The sequence below is a fragment of the Simochromis diagramma genome, unplaced genomic scaffold (genome assembly GCF_900408965.1).
Source record: "Simochromis diagramma unplaced genomic scaffold, fSimDia1.1 OVJJ01000419.1, whole genome shotgun sequence".
Lineage (NCBI taxonomy): Eukaryota > Metazoa > Chordata > Actinopteri > Cichliformes > Cichlidae > Simochromis > Simochromis diagramma.
The window spans coordinates 2,923,280-2,944,335 of NW_024387244.1; the positions used below are offsets into that span (position 1 = coordinate 2,923,280).

General features: G+C 41.8%; 1 protein-coding gene across 2 annotated transcripts in view; it reads left to right on the forward strand.

Annotated features, from left to right (window-relative positions):
• cpamd8 (C3 and PZP like alpha-2-macroglobulin domain containing 8) overlaps positions 1 to 21,056 on the forward strand; it is a 46,255-nt gene continuing 25,199 nt past the window's right edge. For both annotated transcript variants that reach the window (XM_040052631.1, XM_040052632.1), the window contains exons 1-24: positions 1 to 1,901; positions 3,926 to 4,077; positions 5,440 to 5,462; positions 6,039 to 6,204; positions 6,492 to 6,544; positions 7,097 to 7,114; positions 7,758 to 7,812; positions 8,024 to 8,137; positions 8,408 to 8,492; positions 10,114 to 10,222; positions 10,459 to 10,686; positions 10,953 to 11,123; positions 11,211 to 11,339; positions 11,451 to 11,649; positions 11,871 to 12,046; positions 13,016 to 13,165; positions 13,378 to 13,539; positions 13,646 to 13,788; positions 15,268 to 15,330; positions 16,309 to 16,540; positions 18,677 to 18,830; positions 19,897 to 20,012; positions 20,157 to 20,208; positions 20,294 to 20,592. In XM_040052631.1, coding sequence (XP_039908565.1) covers positions 1,816 to 1,901; positions 3,926 to 4,077; positions 5,440 to 5,462; positions 6,039 to 6,204; positions 6,492 to 6,544; positions 7,097 to 7,114; positions 7,758 to 7,812; positions 8,024 to 8,137; positions 8,408 to 8,492; positions 10,114 to 10,222; positions 10,459 to 10,686; positions 10,953 to 11,123; positions 11,211 to 11,339; positions 11,451 to 11,649; positions 11,871 to 12,046; positions 13,016 to 13,165; positions 13,378 to 13,539; positions 13,646 to 13,788; positions 15,268 to 15,330; positions 16,309 to 16,540; positions 18,677 to 18,830; positions 19,897 to 20,012; positions 20,157 to 20,208; positions 20,294 to 20,592 — 3,135 coding nt within the window. In that variant the 5' untranslated portion in view covers positions 1 to 1,815. The remainder of the gene's footprint in view (positions 1,902 to 3,925; positions 4,078 to 5,439; positions 5,463 to 6,038; positions 6,205 to 6,491; positions 6,545 to 7,096; positions 7,115 to 7,757; positions 7,813 to 8,023; positions 8,138 to 8,407; positions 8,493 to 10,113; positions 10,223 to 10,458; positions 10,687 to 10,952; positions 11,124 to 11,210; positions 11,340 to 11,450; positions 11,650 to 11,870; positions 12,047 to 13,015; positions 13,166 to 13,377; positions 13,540 to 13,645; positions 13,789 to 15,267; positions 15,331 to 16,308; positions 16,541 to 18,676; positions 18,831 to 19,896; positions 20,013 to 20,156; positions 20,209 to 20,293; positions 20,593 to 21,056) is intronic.

Genomic DNA, 21,056 nt, shown 5'->3' on the forward strand with positions numbered 1-21,056 from the left:
TTAAAGGCTTTTTCTTTAAAAACAAAATGAATTTATTCAGGATTTTCTGTAATCCACACAGGCTCGTGCACTCACTTCATTTGTTAGTAAGTGGTGCTGAAGGTTCTACAGTGTCTTCTACCTTGACAAGACTTATTAACTTATGGTGATCATCATCGACTGAAACTGGTAGTTTCTTTGCCAGTTTAAAAAACAAAAAGGATTTGTCAGCACTCGTTGGACTGACCAGTAGTCGGCACAATGTTAAAAGTCCAAGGAACTTGGTGTAGATCTAAGAAGGAGAATTGTAGATTTGGGATAGTATCTTGGGGTCATTTCTAAACAACTGCATTCTAAGATCACCAGTTCAAGCAATTGTACGCAAGTACTAGTTATTCAGTTATTCACTATCACCCAGGCGTTCACCCTCAGATGAGAGGAACTTGATTACGACGTTCAGGAACCACAAAAGCTCAAACCTGCCATGAACTGAAAACTGCTGGTTATCCAGCATCACTGTATACAGTGAAGTGGGCTTTTACATCAACATGGACTGAGATTGTGTGACCAAAAGGCCCTGCTCCAAAATTGACACCTTCCAGTCCAACTGAAATTTGCAGCTGTCCACATGGACGAGCCGGTTTTGGTGGCAGTGGTAGTGGTGCATTGCACAGTGGATGGAATAAAGAAGAAGCGTGACTACCTCCAAATTCTTCAACCTTACCACAAAAATCAACAGTTAAACGGTTGAAACGTGAACACAGCTGGGTGATCCAACAGGACAATGATCCCGAACACATCAAAATTTATTTGAAAACGAATAAAGAAGGCTAACGTTAAGCTTCTGGAAGCTAGGATACGCTTAAACGCCTTACCAGGAAACCAATTTAAATGAACTTTACTAAAAACATGTATACTGTACAATCATTCCACCCTGGACAAACAGCAGTTCGAAAAAGTAAATAAAAGACCAAAATAACCATGACATTCATGAGTGTATGTAGACTTCACGACTGCATCTAAACCTAAGTGCCACTAGAGGGCAGCAGATATCTCATCAGGGCATCAATGAACTCCAAAAGTGCAAATTTAAGTGAGTAAAACTGTTATAATCATGCCTTCAGTAATTGAATTGTGTCATTCACACCGCTTGGCATTTCTGTTATGTTTCATAACAAAACAGAGTAGCTGCAGATTTGAGATATTCTGACTTTTTGGCTGAGCTAAAAACGTGCAGATAGTTTTTAGTGGCTAAAAGGACACGTTGCTACTGTTTCTTAAGCTGGTCTCATTCATGCTCTCTGCAGAGAAGAGAAGGTATCAAAGCGAAAGAAGCGCCGTCTGATGCCTCTCAACGCGATGCTGTAGGAGCGGGAAAAAAAGACCATCCGACTTGAGATCACCGGGAACAACCGGGACAGCGAGAGCTGCGCGGATTTTAGATGTCAAACAAATCGTAACGGTGACATTTCTCCGCGCTGAAGTGGGAGGACACTTACAAATTGTAATGCTGAAATATGAGAGAGCGAAGCCGGGGCGGGTGAAGGCACATGGGTGAGGACTGCTCGTATACTCCGGGCTCTAAAAGACGAAAAAAAAAAGAGGCAAGATTTGCTTGGACCTGGATTTGGCGAAGACAGATGAATTCATTAAGTTGATCTTTGGTTCTCAACGGAGCTCTGCACACCTTTCTCTCCTACCGATCTCAATGGATAAATAGATAGACCGTGAGGGCTGGGATTAAATTTCATTTAACATTTAATCAGGGCTTTCAGAGCCAGTCTCATTCAGACGGTAAAGACTGTATCCTGAAGTATCCTGGGCTCTGGAGCCAAAATGTTACGGTTGTCTCTGACAGCTTTGAGGCTTTCGTGGATTTTGTACATCTGCACCGTGAGCACAAGTTCTGCACAAGAAAGACAGTAAGTAGCCTGTGTTACATGTGGTGTCTTTGAGCTGCTGTGTGCTCTACTACAAGCATTTCCCGGTGCTTTAAGTATGGATAGACTGTGATTGTTCATTGAAAAACTTTTAAAAATTATCTTTAAAAATAGTTTTATTTAAACTGAGTGCATTTCATTGTACGGATCAGTCAGATTAAAACCTTTTTGTGAATAAGCCACAATTTAATGTCATTACTGTCCCAACCACACTGCCACTAATGTATTGTTGTCATACTTTCATTAATTGTGTTACTGACCTGTGAGGAGTCACACAGAGTGATGCATTAGGTCAATGATAGCCCATAATTTGCCAAATATGAATAGATGCACTCCTGTGTGTCTTTCATTGTTGTTGTTGTTTTGTTTAACCCAGACCCAGGACCGATTCTATCAGTCAGGTGCTTGAGGGGTTAATTGTGACCTTGGGAGATAACAGACCAACTAGTTGTAGCCAGGGGCGTAATTTCCAGGGGGGTTAGGGGGGTTATGACCCCCCCCAATAATCAGACCCAACCAATATACCCCCCCTGCCCCCAATAAAATTATGAATTATCTTGCATAAATAGGATGTTGATTTTCTTTACTCATTTCAGGTATTACCAGCAAAATAGTTGCATGTCTAATCATCTGGGAATTTACCCAGATTTATTTATTTAGACAGAGATCAGCACAAAGTTACGCCGATGGTTGTAGCAATTCTTCCAGGAAGAGAGGAGGGGTTACTATCAAACTCAAGCTAAAGCAGATCTTTTTGTGAAGCTTTAAACAAGTTAGCTTAGAAGTTTGAGCAATGAGCAAAACATGAAACCATGTGACTCTTAAAGGCTTCACCTACACATGAGAGCAGGCTCTTAACTCCCACAGGACAAAAGTTGAGCAAAAACAATTAGAACTTGAGTAAATGGAGCCATGTGACTGAAATAAGCACGGTCTCCACCACCTGATCCCAGCTCATCCAAGAGCTGGTTAAACTCACTGTAGATCAAACGCACAGAGTCAATTTCCTCTTATTATCCTCATTCTCCCGAAAGCCTTATTTTCCAGGGGATTTTCTCATGACTTTTTCTCTCTCTCAGGAACTGCAGTTGCCTCTAGCTGTAATGCCGTTGTGCTGTAATGCCAACCACCTGATCCTTCTCTCATGCATGCAACTGGGCTTGTGCTCAAGGATTTGCTCACCTCTAATTTGTGTGATCTTCAGTTAAGTTGTTAAGGGGTGAGTTGGCCCAGTCGAAAAAAGCTGCAAGGCTGGGGTGAGCAAGCAATGAGTTAGACTAACAGGAAGATATTTACACTTGCGTTGCTGTATCAGCCTCGGTCATCACATGGTCAAAAATAATTAAACTGACTGAGTCTCAAACACAGCTCAACATTTGGTGGACACTTCAGTGAACTTGCTCCACACACTCTGGTGATTGAGTCATACTGGAGCATGCTAACAAGAGCACCTATTATTCTACCTTTGTTACCTGAGAGAAGTAGCCCCTTTGTGCCAGAAGGCATGTTCTTTCAAAATAAAACTTAAATTGGACCCCCCCCCCCCCCCCACACACACACACACACACACAGACACACACACCCTAGACTCTTAATAAGCATCAAAGAATGACCTTTGCTCTGTGACCTCAGTGACAGGTCCCCTTCCCTCAATTAAATGTCAGAGTGACTGTGAGGAATCTCAGCCATTATTTTTCCAAACAGATGTCGAGGTTCTGTCAGAGGGTGCCGGACCACCCAAAGAAAACATTAAAGCAACAAGCTCAGTGGTCGTCAGGTACTGCGTCCCTGGTGAAAACTGCAGTTAACCTTGTGCGTGCATGGAAGTGAAAAAGATGAAGCGAGACAGAAAAAAATGTGTATTTACACCTGGTCTCCAATCTCCTTTTGCCTCCCTTGCCATCACCTGTATTCTCCCCCTACTGTCATCTCACCTCACTTTACCCCCTTGCTCCCTCCTTCCTTTAAACTCTTTCCCTCTCTCTGCCCTCCTGCTCTTCTCTCAGGGGTTACTTGGTCGCTGCACCCTCTGTCTTTCGAGCGGGCGTCGAGGAGAGCGTGAGCGTAACCATCTTTAACGCGAAAGCAGAAACCCGCGTCCAGGTGCAGCTGTCGGTGAAGGGACAGACGGTTGCCCACAGCCATGGCTCAGTGCTCGGTGAGAACAAATTCTTTAAGCTAAAGTTACACTGGCACAGTGGGTTACGTTTGGAAACAAAGCATGCACCGACAAGTTAGGCAAGCTAAAAGATACCCCCTTTATGTCACATGTTTTCAAAGGATGCAGGCAGGCAAAATATACACATAGATTAAAGAACACACACACACAGACGGTGTGAGCCTCTGCTACAAGACAAGCTTTGGCTTTTATATAGATTATCTGTGACTGCAGGCATCAGTTCAGTCCAGCTCATCGGCCACTTAATGTACACACTGTGTGATTTGTTTGACAGCATAGATAGATGGTGCTGACTCTGCTTAGAGGAGACAGGTTGCAGCTGGAACAGCAACTGAACTGACTTAACCACAGCGCTTACAGTTAAAGCATGTTAGAAGCATGCATTTTATTGATCACTTTACAGATCTGTGAGAAACTGAGGTTTAGTTTAGCTTGGTTTATTAAGATCCCTATTAGCTGTAGCAGCACAGCAGCTATTCTTCCTGGGGTCACAGATCTCTACACTTTGACTGCAACTGATTACTCAAAGCCGTACAGCATCTTAACAAAAACAAAACGAACCACACATGCAAACAATCAAACAGCTCCTCACAACACAAATGGTGTTCCGCATCAAGCTAGGCACTGATGACATACTATTCGTACGTGCACACTAGTTCTGCTACATTGGCAATGAATTCTGTTCCATAATAGACCAATAGAAAACTGCTCTACTGATTGAACTGGTTCTTGCTGTGTGTTATAAAATCTCTCTGTGGCGTGTTTGGTAGAATAATTTGTCATTCATTTTCAAACAAAATCATTGGAGTGTTTGTAACAAAAGCATCCCAGTTCAATACAAGAAAAGAATAAACGAATCCATGTTTCACAGTTAACCAGCTGAGGCGTTTGTGCATTGTTACAATGTTTGTTCTGTACACACAACAAAGGACAGCATGTGCTGCTCTGTTTTCTACCACTTGCTACTTCTTAATCTACTTTGTGCCACGTAATGTTGGGCAATAATCAAGATGAGACAATATCAAAGTCTGGACGAATTGTTTCATTGGGTTTGGTTTCAAAAACTTTGCACATCCTTTAACTACAGAAATCCAGTTTTTCCCATTTTAGCGAATAGCTTATTATTGTGTTGAGTCTCAGGGACTTGATCATCAAGCACATCGTTAATAGAAACCTCTAAAAGAGTGGTTGTAACCCAACAAAACCCATTCAAAATCAATTTATTCCTCTATCTATTTGCGCTTAAATCTGAGGTGCAGTCAGTGGTCTAATCGGGTGTGTATGGCAGAGCCTGTGGGGGGAAAAAAATCTTACTTTAAATCTCACTTTTTCTCCTTTTAGACAAAGGCGCCATCAAACTAAAGGTGAGTGGAACTTTGTGTGCCACTAAGTGCGCTTTTATTTTCTCAGCAGCGGTGACAGCTGCACAGTAGTGAGAGCCCCCTGTCCGCTGTGTGCACATTCCTCAAGCAACATGCAAATCAACACTAACATTATTTGTAATGCAACATCTGTCTCTGCTCATTCATTGGGAATAAGGTAACAGCCTCGATATAATACGCAACAGCTGTTGACGTGCATGTATGGTCCGCCGCCCCCGAAGGCTGGAATAGATCAATCTAGTATGCACGACTTTTAGAGATTCTTTGCCTCTGTCTCTCTCTCTCCCTTCCCTTCTCATAACCTCTACCCTCATTCTCGTAAAATACCGTCGCGTGAAGCGTACTCTGTTGGAGGCTGACGTCTTCTCTGCTTTTTTTTTTTTTTTTTTTTGAAATCTGTTTTTGTTATTCTGGAGCTTTTGTTCTCTAGAAAATGAAATTGAATAAATCACGGCAAATAATTCAGCCTCGAGTAAACACTTCAGTCCTAATTTACGTTTTCAGTTCCCGCTGACTTTGCTTTTGTATGCGTTTATGGATGTGTGTATACGCCACCAGGTTCCCTCGGGGCTGAGAGGCCAGGCCCACCTGAAGGTCTGGGGGAACCGTCACCTCGCGGAAGGAGGTTACATTTTCCACAACTACACCACCGTCACCGTGGAGAGCAAGGGCACAGCTGTGTTCATCCAGACTGACAAACCCATCTACAAACCCAAACATAAAGGTTCCCTCATAGTGCACCTGGTAGTTAATCAGTTAATCACAGAGTAATGCCAGTTAGTGGAAATAAGTCAGGGGATGCAGGCATGTTGATGCCGCATTTGAGCTGTACAAATGTTGTAGACATAGCTGCTGATTGCATAATTAAGGATTTCAACCCATCAAATGACTTCAGACAGCTGGGGTTGTTTTCTTTAGAAGTATCAAGATTTTCATGTGCGTGCAGATTTTTCTGATTAGAAACACGAAAGACTTATTTTAAGATTATTGCATTTCTTTTTTTGTCTTTAGTTCTCATCAACGTTTACACAGTTGACCCTGACTTGAGGCCAGTAAACGAGAAGGTAATTCCGAATTGATCTCATATTCAGACAAATATTAAAGCAATTTGTTGTGCTTCTTCAGCAGATAAACAGTAAACCCATTGAATGATAACCTTTAATAAAAATGGGTTGGGTTATTAGCAAAACCTGTGTTTTTACGACAGAGTTGACAGACAGACTTTGATTTATGACCGAGTGTTTACTACAGGCATACTTTTCCACCTTTTAATTGGTGGAGTTAAGAGGAGAAACTTTGCACTGTGCGCAAGCAAATGTACAGTTGCTTATTTACTGTAGCCAAGCTAGACTCATTTCTCTTGGAATGTTAGCAATGACTCCAAACATACTGTGCAACTGTGCACACAGACAGCTTATTGATGTTTGCAGCTATAAAGGTACATTGCAGGTAAAAGGGCAAAACTTAATTTTACAGACAGAAAATTGTTGAAATCGAAATGAATGGGATGAAGCATAGAGATAAAACACAGGATTTGTACTTTTGTTTATCAACTTTATTGCAACTTTTTCTTGTGTTTCTCTCTTTTGTTCTTTTTTTTTTTTTTTTTTTTGCAGATTGAGGCATATATTTTGGTGAGTGCAGGCTGACAGGACCACCCAGGGTTGGCAGAGCCACGTCCGGGATGGGACAGTGGCAATTTTAGTTCCCAGCCTGCTTGGAGATTACAGAGCAGAAGTCAGGGCAGCTCACCTAGATAACAGGGTGCTCTTTGGACCAGTACAAGGATAAACAACATGAAAGGAACCTCTTCTCTTCTCTTCTCCTTTGTCTTTTTGTATCTGTACATCTACAACACACTATAATCCCTGTATTAGCAAACCTAGCTCACATTGGATCTTCATTCATCTTTCCAGATCTTAGGAAATATTTGGAAAACACCAAGCAAAGACTTCATGGGAAGCGAAGAAAAGCTTATACATGAGTTAACAGTAGCAACGAGCACACAGATGCATTTTTCTTCCTCAGTTATAGACTACAGTATATGTTATTTTTGGAAAGAGTTTTAAAAGTATTTTGGAAAATATATCAGAACCCAGATATCTGGGTCAAGTTCAGTGAGGGGACTGTTCAGCAATAATAAAACTATTTATGACTTTTTCTATTGTGTGATAACAACATTCACTGAGCAACTAAACTTGTACCACATTTTTGTTTCGGTATGTGAGGTTGAGGAATCTTAACATTGGTTTGTGACATCCTGCTTTGATCTTCCAGGATCCACGAGGATCCAGGATGGTGCAGTGGAGAGGGCTTAATTCTGTCTGCTGTGGTGAGCCGCATCATTTGCAGTATTTTTACATCATCTTTGTGTAAGCTGCACGTTTACATTTCATTGCTAGGTTGCTCTGGGGGATTGAATTAAAACACTACTTTTCTGGACTCATAATTGAAGAACGGTGATATATGATTGCTACAGTTTGGTTAATCACTATCAAGGACACAGGAATTAAATGTGTTAATTAGATTTTTGCGTCCTGTAGGGGTGGTGAACATGAGCTTTCCTCTGTCTGACCAGCCTGTGTTGGGAGATTGGTTTGTCTTCGTGGAGGTGCAGGGCCACACCTATAACAAGTCGTTTGAAGTGCAGAAATATGGTGAGGACCTACACACTGTCGCACACCTGCCATTGTTTATTGAGAGCACTGTAATGAGTGTGTGTGTATGTTTTTTTTTAACATTGTAGGCTCTTTTAAATGCCTGTCTTTTTATTTCAAGTTGTGTTAAAAGCATATTTACTGTTTTACTCTACTAAAATGTGTGTAGTTGTCAAATAATATATTACAAATAAACAGCAAGGCTATTGCCGTATAAGATATAACACAAGAAAAAGTTCAAAAAAAAATATTGTGCTGCCTCTCTTTCAGTGGCGCCCAAATTTGAGTTGGTGATTGATCCACCGCGCTACATCCGTGATCTGAACTTATGTGAGCAGGCCACAGTCAGGGCCAGGTAAGTCACTAAATATTCAGCGCTGTACGAAAGTGGAACAAGACTTTAACCTGGACTTGTGGAGTGTTTTCTTTTTTTCTTTGTTTACACTAATCAGCCACAGCATAAAAACCATTGACTATGGTGAAGTCATAATCTCATTCCAGTGCAGCGCTCTTCTGAGAAACGGTGGGTACTTACGTGCGGACTTTGACACACAGCGGCTGCTAAACATTCTTGCAAAATGGGACATCTTCCCATGGTAGTAGCCTCCTCCTTTAGGGGGTGTGCTCTCATATGCCACATATCAAAAACTGCACAGGATCAGCTTAAAGGACACATTAAAGCACACAAAGCGTTGACCTGATCTCTAAACTTAACTACCAGCATGACAGAGCAGCCATGGGGTGCACTAGAACAACCCTGGTCCACAGAGCCCACTGCCATTGTCCCGGTGTTATACATCACATGAAATCCCAGCAGGTATTGTTTCCATGCCCCCACAAGTCAGAGCAGTTTTGAAAGAATGAAGGGGACTTACTCAGTGGTAAGCAGTGTTGGTCAAGTTACTTGAAAAAAGTAATCAGTAACTAATTACTGATTACTTCCCCAAAAAAGTAATCCCGTTACTTTACTGATTACTTATTTTCAAAAGTAATTAATTACTTAGTTACTTTTTAAAAACACTATTTACAACCTGAATAGGTGACAAAGCGATAGATCGCTCAGCCCAATTCTACTTTTTCTGCATAATCCATCATACAAAATGTAATCAAATAGAAAAGTCTCTTTTTTTTTAAACTTGTTTTATCAGTTTTGATCTTTTAACTTTATGCATCAAGCAAAAATTAAATTATATGCAACATTCTCTGACTGGAAGAAATTAGTTTAACATTTAAACCTATTTTCTGCACATTCCAGCACATAAAATAAAATATTTTTTGTGTTTACACTCAGTCTTTCAAATAGATGCAAGTAAAACACAGCAGAAAATAAATAACATCAAAGACTAGCGGTCCTGTTGCTCTATTTTCACCTGTAAAGCAGGAGCAGGGTAGGCGGAGGGTTACCCTGGTGCAGGTGTGCCGCAGCGGTCAGTGGAAGAATCCGCGAGTTTCTCTGTGAGTTTCCCATTACGTCATGTAGCTACTCGGTGCTTGTTCGGAAGTTTAGGGGTTTTTTTCGGTGTAAAAAGAAGTTTTCTTCCCACGCACAACGGACACTAATGTTTTTGTCACTTTTTATGGAATCAAACTCAAAGTAAGGTCAGTACTTCCACGCTTTAAACGCTGCACGCTCATACTCTCTCCCGCACTCGATATATGATCCACTATTGATCTGCACACAGCTGTTGTCACGAACGTCGCACTCGCTTACGTCACTGGCGTGAGACATTCTCGCAAAAAAAATCATGGTTTTAGTAACGCAGTAACGCAGCGTTCCTACGGGAAAGTAACGGTAATCTAATTACCGTTTTTGCAATAGTAATCCCTTACTTTACTCGTTACTTGAAAAAAGTAATCAGATTACATGTCCATCTCTGATAATAGGTTATAAATGTTTTTTTATTATTGTAATGTTTATTTACAATACAACAAAAAAGAACATCAATTTTACACTCTGGCATGTCACTCTTTTGCAGATATACCTTTGGGAAACCCGTAACTGGGAAGTTGACAGTAAATATGACGGTGAATGGGGTCGGCTACTACCGCCATGAGATGGGCCATCCTGTCATAAAAACTATGGAGGTTAGTTTATTTAATCCCTATTCTACATGCTTTGTGAATGTATTAGAGACTTCCAAGCTGATATGGAAACAGGGTTGTTGATTGATTGTTGTTTTGTCTTCAGAGTTCCTTCAAAGTGCTACTGTTTTATGCATACACTGTAAATCATTGTTATTATCTAAGAGGTTAAGCTCCAAACCCTGACACCAAAATTATACATGTCCTGCTGTACCTGATTACATCTTTTCTGCTGTCAGATCAAAGGCTCTGCAAATTTCAGTCTGTGCGTCAAAGACATGATGCCCTTGGATGTGGCTGATCACTTCAGAGGGACTGTTAGCATTTGGGCTTCTGTGACCAGCGTAGATGGAAGCAAGCAAGCCACATTTGATGATTCCACACCAGTCCATAAACAGCTCATTGACATCAAGTACTCTAAGGATACACGCAAACAGTTCAAGCCTGGTCTGCCTTACAAAGGGAAGGTGAGAGCCCACAAAAAAGTTATTGGCACCGTGGGGAAAAAAAGAGAAGAGAAATACGAATCAGCTTGGATCTTCATCTCACTGGGATTTGCTTTGAGAAGAGCTCAAAGTATATTTATTTGTTGTGCTTTTTAAATAAAGTATGACTTTAACTGCTAGTCAGTTAGATGCTAAAGCTAAATTAAGCCTGTATTCAGCCACGTACATTACTGATTCACAAATGAGTCTGCATTTGCACACTCAGTCGTTTTCCCTCTGCTTTGTAGATCGAGGTCACCTATCCTGATGGGAGCCCTGCTGAAGGGGTAAAGGTGCGCGTTAAAGCAGAGCTGACCCCGAAGGACAACGTCTATACCAGCGAGCTAATCTCCAAGGACGGTCAGGCCACCTTTGAGATCCCTTCCATCCCGGCAGCTGCTCAGTATGTCTGGCTTGAGGTCAGAACTTCCTATTGTCACGTAATATAAACAGAGTGATGCAAGAAGTAATTTGAAGCTAATCTTAATTGCATTTTCTTGACAAAGACCAAGGTGATATCCATTGAGGACAGGACAGTTGGAAACCAGTACTTGCCCAGCTACCTTTCTATCAGTAGTTGGTACTCTCCTAGCAGGTGTCACATCCAGATCCAAAGTCCCAGCACCCCACTCAAGGTAGGTGTGACCTTTTTCGTTGGTATGAGTTTCTTGCTTAACTTTGGATGATTTAAACATGTTTCAAAACATCAGATTGTGAAGTATATTTATACCTGTCTGCATGTATAGGTTGGACAAGAGGCAGAAGTGGCTCTCAAATCCACTTGTCCCTGTAACTTCACCCTGCATTACGAGGTAGCATCCAGGGGAAACATTGTCCTATCAGGCCAACAGGCAGCCAACCTGACAGCCTCCCACAGAGGAAAAAGGGCCACAGTCACCTTTGACAAGAACATTCACAGCACCCACCTGCCTCCTTCTGCTTCTGGTACTCATTTCTTCTTATTACAGCTCTAACTTCACTGTCATCCAGGTAATTTTAAGAGCTAAAGTTTCACAGAATAATCCTTTGATGAATCAGCTTTTTTTTTTCTTTCATTGTTGTAGTGCTTGGGAAATCAGTGTCCAAGCTTCTCAATCGTAGTGGTCTTTGACATCAGAATGCCAGATAGTTTTGGAGAAAGCACTGTCACCCTGTCACTCTGCCAGATGTTGCAGGCTCTTCCTCCCAGACTGAGATGGACAGATGTGTGTCCTACCTACGTTTTCCTGTTAGTCACAGCATGGCACCACTCAGCCGTCTGCTGGTCTACTATGTGAGGGAAAACGGTGAGGGTGTCACAGACAGTCTGCAAATCCCTGTCAAGCCCGAGTTTGAGAACCAGGTTTGGAAACAGAACTATTATAACTTAATTTATCCAGAGAAAAGTACTGCAGTTGGTGCTGTTGCATATGCTTGTTACGAAAACACCAGTGTTTTTGGATATACAAAATTAAGTTTGTGTTTTCATGTTTTGTTTGGGGGTTTTTTTGCTGCTAAAATAGCGATTTATTAAAACCCGGAGAAAAGGGTGCACTCTCTGTATACATCTTGGAGCTGAGCCTAAGTATCCATGCACCAACCATTACACCACAGTGTAATGTCTGTAAACAAACAGCTGTGTTGGCTTGGGAGAGATCCCCAGTTCCTGCCTGCATTAGGTGGAGTTAACTCCCTGAAGTATTTACAGCTCTCTGGTATGCCCTTACAACACTAAGTGTGTGTGTGTGTTGTGCGTATGTGTGCCGGAGGAGGGGGTTGTGAGGGCAGGATGAGACAGCGGCCGCACAGGCCGCAGGCAGATAGGTGGGGTCATGACAGGAGAGGATGACAGGTTACAGAATGGTGAAAGGAGGGCAGCGGAACCGATTAACGGTGTTAATTTGTGATTTTGTGCTGGTGAGAAATAGTTCTGATGTGTGAAAGCTGACTCTGGCCATCCCTCCCTCTTTCAAAGGCTGTAGTTTTCCACTCTCAGTCAGAGCTTTCCAAAGTTTGCTGCTTAGAATTCTCAGACTGATATTATTCCGAATGCCACTGAGGATCTGCCAGCTAGTGCTGAAATTATTTAGTTTTTGACCTGACAGTTTGATATTTGATAGATATTTCAGATTTTTCTCTTTCATGAGGGAAACATTCAGTCTTCTGGTTCAAGTTTTATGTTCAAGTGAGCAATTTGAAGACATCTCTGTGAACCTTTTCAGTAAATTTATAACCGTACAGTCTTACAAATTCACAATTCTGTGGAGCGGAAATGTGTTAAATGCACCTTGTTTATGCAGAATGCACTTATGTGTCATGTTTTGGATTGCAGGTATCTATTTCTATGTCGACCAATGAGTCCATGCCGGGGGACTCGGTGACCCTGCGCGTTCGGGCTCAGAGGGGATCCTGTGTTTGCGTGGCCACTGTAGATAAGAGTCTTTACCTGCTGAAGCCCGACTTTCAGCTGAGTCCTGAAAAGGTTGGTCATATTTATAGATTATGGTGATATTACACTTTAATAAACAATCGATTAAAGCGTTCTGTAACTTAAAATCGCTTTATAGTATAGATTTAGAGAGCTGGTTTAAATTACTTTCTTAGATCGTAGTTTTTAAGATGTTACCTGCTGTATTTTTGTACATAACTTTACTTTTACTGTAACTTTATATAAATATGTTTTTCACTCTGCAGGTGTTTAAAGAGCTGGCAGAGTTTGATGTTTCAGACGCTTTCAACATTCCTAAAGATGACGGACACTTCTGGTGGCCCGGGCTGACGGCAAAAAGACGGAGGCGGTCCTCCGTGTTCCCATGGCACTGGGACATCACTAAGGACGCGCGCTTTGCTTTTACAGTGAGAACGTACACTTAGTGAAAGAGCTCAGCTAGTGCTGTCACTGGGTTAAAAGGTAATCGTACTAGTGCGTGCAGATGTTTACTTCTCTCTATATTTAATACAGGAAACGGGACTGGTTGTGATGACAGATATGGTGAGTTTAAACCATCGGCAGAGTGGGGGCATGTACACAGATGAAGCTGTTCCTGCCTTTCAACCGCACACCTCTACCTTGGTGGCTGCTATGCCCTCCCGCCCCACAAACAGGTACAGGATGTTCTTCAAGGGATGAACCAGTCTTGTGTCTACACATAATGGGCAACTTAGCAAAAAAACCATTTTAAATTGTATCGTTAGACACTTTGTTACTAGCAGCCCGCTGCAAAATTAAATCATTTCTTCATTTTTTTTGTTGAATCTACAAAAATCTCTATTTGTCAGCGTTTTTGCACCATTGAGTTGATTCCTAAAGAGCTGTAGCCAAAAACTAGCGTGTCCTTAAAAAATGAGGAAATTGGACAAATCCAACAAAGACCTGACACAGGACCTAAGAGATTGATCTGGCCCTTCAACTGATCCATCTGCTGTTCACTACTGCCCGCTGTTCATCAGAATTTATCTCTGTTAAAGGGTGGCTGTCAAAGAAGCCATTGTAAAGGAAGGGAAACAGGGGAAAAGGCTGAGGTTTGCCAAAGAACTGGACTAAAAACCATTGGCAACAGGTCTCATTGAGTGATGAATCCAAAATTGGCATTTTTTTGTTCAAATTGTTGTCAGTATGTATGGAGGAGGTCAGGAGAGAGGTGCAGCAGTGAGTGTCTACAGCCCTCTGTAAAATACGGTAGAGGCTCTGTCAAAAACTCCCATCAGATTTTGATCTGCCATGCAGTGCAGCTGGAAAGTATCTGATTGGCTGCAGCGTTATTCAAATAACATCCAAAGAAGAGCTTTGAATTTCCTTTAAGAAGCCTGGAGAACTCTTCCTGAAAAATACTTAGAGAAATCAGAAGAAAGCTCATTCAAGAGATTTATTTGTTAGAACTATACAAATAATTGCATTTGTGCAAAACACATTAAATAATGTGTTTTGCACATAAATTGAAATTTGGCAGTTTTCTGGCAAGATATAAAGGAATGAGGGGTGGATCAAGACTTTTACACAGGACATTATAAATTTTAAAAACATGAATTGTAGGAAACTAGCTTATCAAATACCATACTCTATTGGTATTAAAAGCCAAACTGTGAGCCACTTGGGTGTGGTGTCATGTCATAGTCAAGGTTATTCAGTTGTTTTTGTGTATGTTGGCTCATTAACTGATAAAAACAGATGATCCTTGTCTGTTTGGAGGTTCTTTTAAACCATTAAATTTGTGTACTTGTATGTATTACTCCACCCTCTTTAATGTCAGAGGGAAAAAAGTGGTTATTATTGTTGAAGAAGATTAACTGTAATCCTTCACTGGACCACACACTGTAATATGGGCATGTACTTTACCGAAAACAAGGAATCTGAACACAAACCCATAACAGAATAATAATTACATCAAGATCGCCCTCTTTGTTTGATTTCACATGTTAGGCCTGCATTCCCCTGTGCTACAAATACTTTTCATTTTAGTGCCGAACTTCAAACACATGATGTGACTTATCATTGTGGAATTTTAAATAGTATATTTTTCCATTATGTTGTTATTTTATTAGCTAAAGCTTTTTCACTGATGTCTTCTTGTGTTTTGGCTGTAGAGTAGAGAGGCGGAGGCGTACATTTTTCCCAGAGACATGGGTGTGGCACTGCCTCAACGTCAGGTATTTAAATCTTTAAATAATATTTGTCTTGTGTGAGCGTTTCTGTGTGTCCGCGTTACTCGCCTCTGGCTAGATATATCAGGTGCAACAGATTGTCTATCCTTTTATGTGATTTAGTGCTTGAGAGAATAGAGAAATGGAAAAGAGAGGAGCAAATGTGGAAAAGAAATGATAGCGTGAAAAAGATACAGGAAAAACATTTACAGAGAGCAAAAAGGAGGCGAGAAATATGTGAAAAGCAGAATATAGGTAGAAGAAGAAAGGCGAGAGTAGAGCTGGAAGAAAAAAGATTGGAGAGTACTGGAAAGGAAAACGTGAACATGACAGACTCTTGGAAGAAATTTGTGAGAGGAAAGGTGCGAGGCGGTGCTGTATGCCAGACGGCCGATCTTCCATCATGCAGCAGCATCCGCCACTTCTCCCACTGGGTGTGAAATGCCTCATTCAATCTTGGAACAGACTCTTACTTTCTCAAGAGCTCCTTCCATTCATGTTTAGCCAATATAAATGAATTGCCCATAGATTTCCATATGCTTGATTCCCTTGGATGGGACTTCAGCTCTCACTAATTTCCTGTGAAGTGCAGAGCTCTGATTTTTCCTTAAAAGTATATTAAAATGGATTTTGGACGGCTTTGATCAAAAGGAAGGCTGTACATGCAGTTTTTGAAGTTTATTGTGCCCTCTTGCAGTTTGCCAAGACCAACATCCAGTGAGCGCTGCCAATAATGACTCCAGCTCATTTCTTTCAAAGAAACAGATTGGGTCAACACCTGACCGTCCCTTGAAACCGTCCATTTTAGAGTGTTTGCTGTAGTTATATTGGTGCAGATGTTGGTGTTGACACAGGTGCTAACATTAAAGTAATCTCCAGCCTTTGATCAAGCTCTTCCTTGTAGTTGATGAATTTTAATAGCTTGTCTTAAAAAGAAAATATGCTCGAATTATTTTATTCCACTGTTGTATCTCCACGTGACAGCTCTGAAACTGGGGAAGCTGAACTGCACCTGGATGCGCCGGATTCAATCACCACATGGGTGGCAGAAGTTGTTTCCCTGTCCGAGCAGAAGGGGTTGGCTTTAGGAACGAGAGCAGAGCTTCGCACCTTCAAGCGCTTCTTTGTGGACTTTACGCTGCCCTACAGCTTAATCAGAGGGGAGCAGACCAAAGTTCCCCTCACCGTCTACAACTACCTGCCTACCTGCTCTGCGGTAAGATGTTTTCTTAATGTGGCAGATGGACAAGTCTCTGACATTAGTTCCTAGCAACTGCCTTCAAGTCCAATCTTGACATCATATTCTTTAAGACAGGACATGTCACATCTGTGCTTTTTAATCATTTATGACTTGTAAACCATCGCAGAACATATTTTTTAATACATTTTCACTAATTATAGGTTTGTATGACATGTTATGCAAACTCTTAACAGTTAGTTTTAACACTAATCCTAAAATGACTCCATCTAAACTAAGAGTCTATTAGAACATCAAGTTAGGAACCACAATGACGTCACTGAGACGTCTCTTCCTATTTAAAGGCAGTTTTTCCTTCCCACTGTCGCCAAGTGCTTCCTTACATGGAGTCGTTGGCTTTTCTCGCTATTATCGTAGGGTCTTTAACTTACAATATAAAGCACCTTAAGACAACTGTGATTTGGTGCTGTATAACAGACCATTCTCACTCCTGAGGCGTAATATACCGACGATTTGTCACGTCCCAAGGTGTTCCACAGGAACGCGCCCGGCGTGACAGGTGACCTTCAGCATTCTTATGCTGCGTGCTGGGTTGTGGATGAAATCCAGTAGAACGACGGTCCCGTGGTAATAGGCGTTCCAGCCATGTATTCCAGCCCTAACCATAACCTCATCCCTAACCTTAACCACCACTTTAATGACGTTAGATAGTGTTTTCCAAAGCGATTTAAGTAAAATAAACGTACATGTGTAGATTCATTCCAAACGGTTCTCCTGTTTCCTAATTTTTCCGATCTCGTAATATAGAGACGTGTTGGGTGCCCGGAAGCGTAATATACCGACGATTTGTCACCTAGCGTCAAATGTTACGCTTTGGGAGTGAGAACGTGTTGCGTATAAGTAAAAATGACATTGAAATTGTATTAAAGTGAAGAAGAGCAACCCGTAGTGTAGCGCCCGAAAAATTAAAAGACCACACTAGGCAAATATCTCAGTAATCTGAATTTGATAGTTAAATAAAAGACGTAGGCAGACAGACAGACTGCTCACAACTCTCACTATGATCAGACCCCAGATTTGGTTAAGAAAAAGGTTTCTAAGAGGAAAAGAGAGAAGGATCATCAAAAAAGAAACTGGAGGTTTGTCAGTCAAATGAGGCATAAAGTAGGTGCTCCGTTTAGTTGTTAGACAGAAGTAGGTCAACGATAAGCTGATAAAATCCATAGTCATAGAGATTTGGGAATCTTGGAACGGGATGAAACCAGCCAACACACAAATGAGTTCTCAAACCACTTCAGGACCCCTTAGAACACCTCGTTCCAGCGGATCTTTATGCAGAGCTTGTGGTTCAGACCGGATACGTCTTGGAATTTGTCCAGTCCTTCATTTTGTTCATAGCTCTGCACTAAAAATGGTACATGCCATAAATCACAGACGATTATCCAGGTAGGAAATATTAAAATATAAGATGCAAATAACTGTGTTGATCTATTTCTTTAAATTATTATTTCTGCATGTATCAGAACCGGTTCGATATTATATACACATGCAGAACAAATATTTTCAAGTGAAATAACTTCTTCGGTAGTAAGTATAGGTTTGTAATGTGACCATGAAGAGATTAGCCTAGTATGTTTGTTTCAGCACTTACTCCGAAGAGCCCTCTAAGCTCTGTCCTGGCCTTAAATGGGTCCATCCTGCACGCCATACGGATGACATCATGATGTTTGCAGATGAGCCTGTTAAATGGCCTGTGCGTGTGCTGCCCTGATGTCATGTTAGGTGAATATGCAAACCAGAATAGCCCATCCTTTGATGTCCACCCCAGCAACATGTGATTCCTATATTTTCTGCTCAGTTATTTATGACTTGTGGCATGCGGATAAAGAACAGTTAAAAGATCCTTCTGCATTACTGAGCCCTGTGAAAATTGGACGATGAGTGGAACTTAATCCTTCAGGGAGTTTGAGAAGCATGAGTCAGTCAGCATGGAAAATTCACAGTGTGATTTAAAAAATTCGCCCTTGCTTTCAGAGCTTTGATGAAGCACGCTATATGAGGGAGGGGCGTGCCTAACAGATATGATGTCATTAAAGGCTATCAGAGGAGATTGCTTTTCTCTGATTTGTCTCTTCTTCTCCTCTCCACTCGCAGGTTCATTTAAAAGTGTCGGTTCCAGAGGGCATCAAGTTTGTTGGCCATCCTGGAAAGCTTTATCTCACCAGGAAGAAGTGTGTTGCTCCTGGAGAGGCTGCTCCTACAAATATTGTGTTGTCGTTCACTGAGCTGGGATCAGTTAACATCACAGGTATCCACAGAGCTCAGTCAAATTCATAAAACTCGCTTATTATTTTATTTCTAGTACTACGTTGATGAAGTGGCAGAAATGTTTTAATTAGGAAGCCATAATTATTTTGTTGGGACACGTATATTTGAGCCACAGGGCAAAGTCAGAGGGCAATTTTTCACTTCTTCCAACTGTGGAGAAGCATCTCTGCAGCAGTGCATGCTCATGGATGGTGATTGTGTTACCAGTACTATAAAAGCACAGACCTGACAATGCCATAAAGTTCCCATTCTCTAGATCAGCCATTCTTTAGAAAAAAAGAATGATGCAAGGTTTTGATGCTAATGTGAATGTTACAAGATTGATTTGTGCTGACTCATGGAAATGGCCTTATTTACATTCTTTAGTGGCGTGGCACTTACAAGCAACAGCAAGCTTTCACCAGGACTTTGGTCCACTCAGTGTGATTCCACACAAAAGGGCGAGCCTATGACTGAGGAAAGCTTTGCTGGCCAAGGAGCCGTGTGTGTGATCTGGTCACCCACCCAGGTTACAAATAGTCCCCTCCGGAGCGCATGTGAAAACAAAGCAGGCCAGCAGTGGGGGAGTAACCAGAGCTGCACTGTGACACTCAGTGGCATGTTGATGAGTTTGCAGGTCACTGGCGGCCAATGGGCCCCCCATGGCCCCACTCCTAGTCCACTAGCCCCTTGTGTTTCCTTCTCACTACACACACACAAAGAGACACAATTGGCACAGGGCCACATTTCCAGTGGGCTCCCCAGCAAAAGAACTGGGAATCCTTTTACAGATATGCTTGTCTTGTCTAATGTATTTTGATGTCTGGAAATTTTGCAAAACATATTTATTTGACTGCTGATCATCTCACTAAGAAACTAATTAAGGTAATTAGAAAAAAAAAAGTATCCCAAATAGACTTACAGAAGTACAGATGGGAACAGGCTCACTATGCCTCGTTTCCCTGGCTAAAGAAGAGCAACTGCTCAAGCCACTGTCTCTGAAGCTGCATATGGTGTCAACAAAAACAAAATCTTAAGCTGACTTTTGTTCTGTACTGCCTTCACAGCTCGTGCCATTGCCTTTAGTGAACCAGGCTGCTGCTCAGATGGATTCCAGATAGGCAAAATAAGTAATGACATGATCCAAGGCCAGGACTACGTCCGTAGGACTGTCCTGGTTGAGGTAAGAAAGCTGAGATTTTCCTTTAATGTTTTTTTTTTAATCCTTTAATCTTTTAATAAGAAAGAACTACTTTTTTATTGTTTGTTTTGTGTATTTCTGTAATGTTTTTCTGCATCTTTTCTCTTGCTGCCACCCTGTTTACAGCCAGAAGGCCTGCCCAGAGAATACACCTACAGTGTTTTCTTCTGTCCAAATGGTCAGTGCAAATCATTTTTAATTGATATAGCATAATGAGAATAAACTTTACAAAGTTCAAGTTTATTTTGCATTTCATTTCTCAGAGAGGATTCATATTTCTACCCCCAACAAATATGAGTATCAGTATGTGAAAAAGCCAAGCAGGATGAACCAGTTCCTGGTGGCAGTAAAGACACACAACGATGCCCATTTTGCCCTCTCTGCCAGTCCCCACGACAGCGCAGAGATGCTGGAGATCGTACTCGGGGGCAGGCAGAACACTCGTTCCTGGATTTCCGCTGGCAAAATGGGCGAGCCTCTTGTCAGCGTCCCTACGCCAGGGATCCTGTCTTGGGATGAGTTCCGCAGCTTTTGGATCAGTTGGAAGGGAGGTGTGGTACAGGTAAGAAGAGAAAGGAATCATAGATGTAACACTTCCAAATGTACGGCAGATTTGCTTCGAGGTTGTGCTCGGATGCTCTGACACAAAAAGAAGTGCGGCAGGCCATGGGGTCTGTGTGTTAGGAGAGCTGGCGCCGTTTTTACTGGTGTGCCTCTGGGTGAACTCACACTTAACGGGGGACACTGAGGGCAGTCGATGATCCATGGCCAAGGACTTGCATGGCAGTGAATGCCTGGCACACCACTTCCCGGCTCCAGCCACAGCATTAATTAGACTTGCACCATTCACCAAAGGCAGTAATTAAAAAGCCGCGTATTACTTCCCAAAGTACTTTGGGAATACGTTTATTTTCTTCAACACCAATCGCGTTGGGAAATGGATGAGTTTCATGGTCTTATGGTGTAATGTGATTATGAAATTAAACTCTTATACGGGAGAGCAAGTGTGCTCTGCATGGGTCTGTG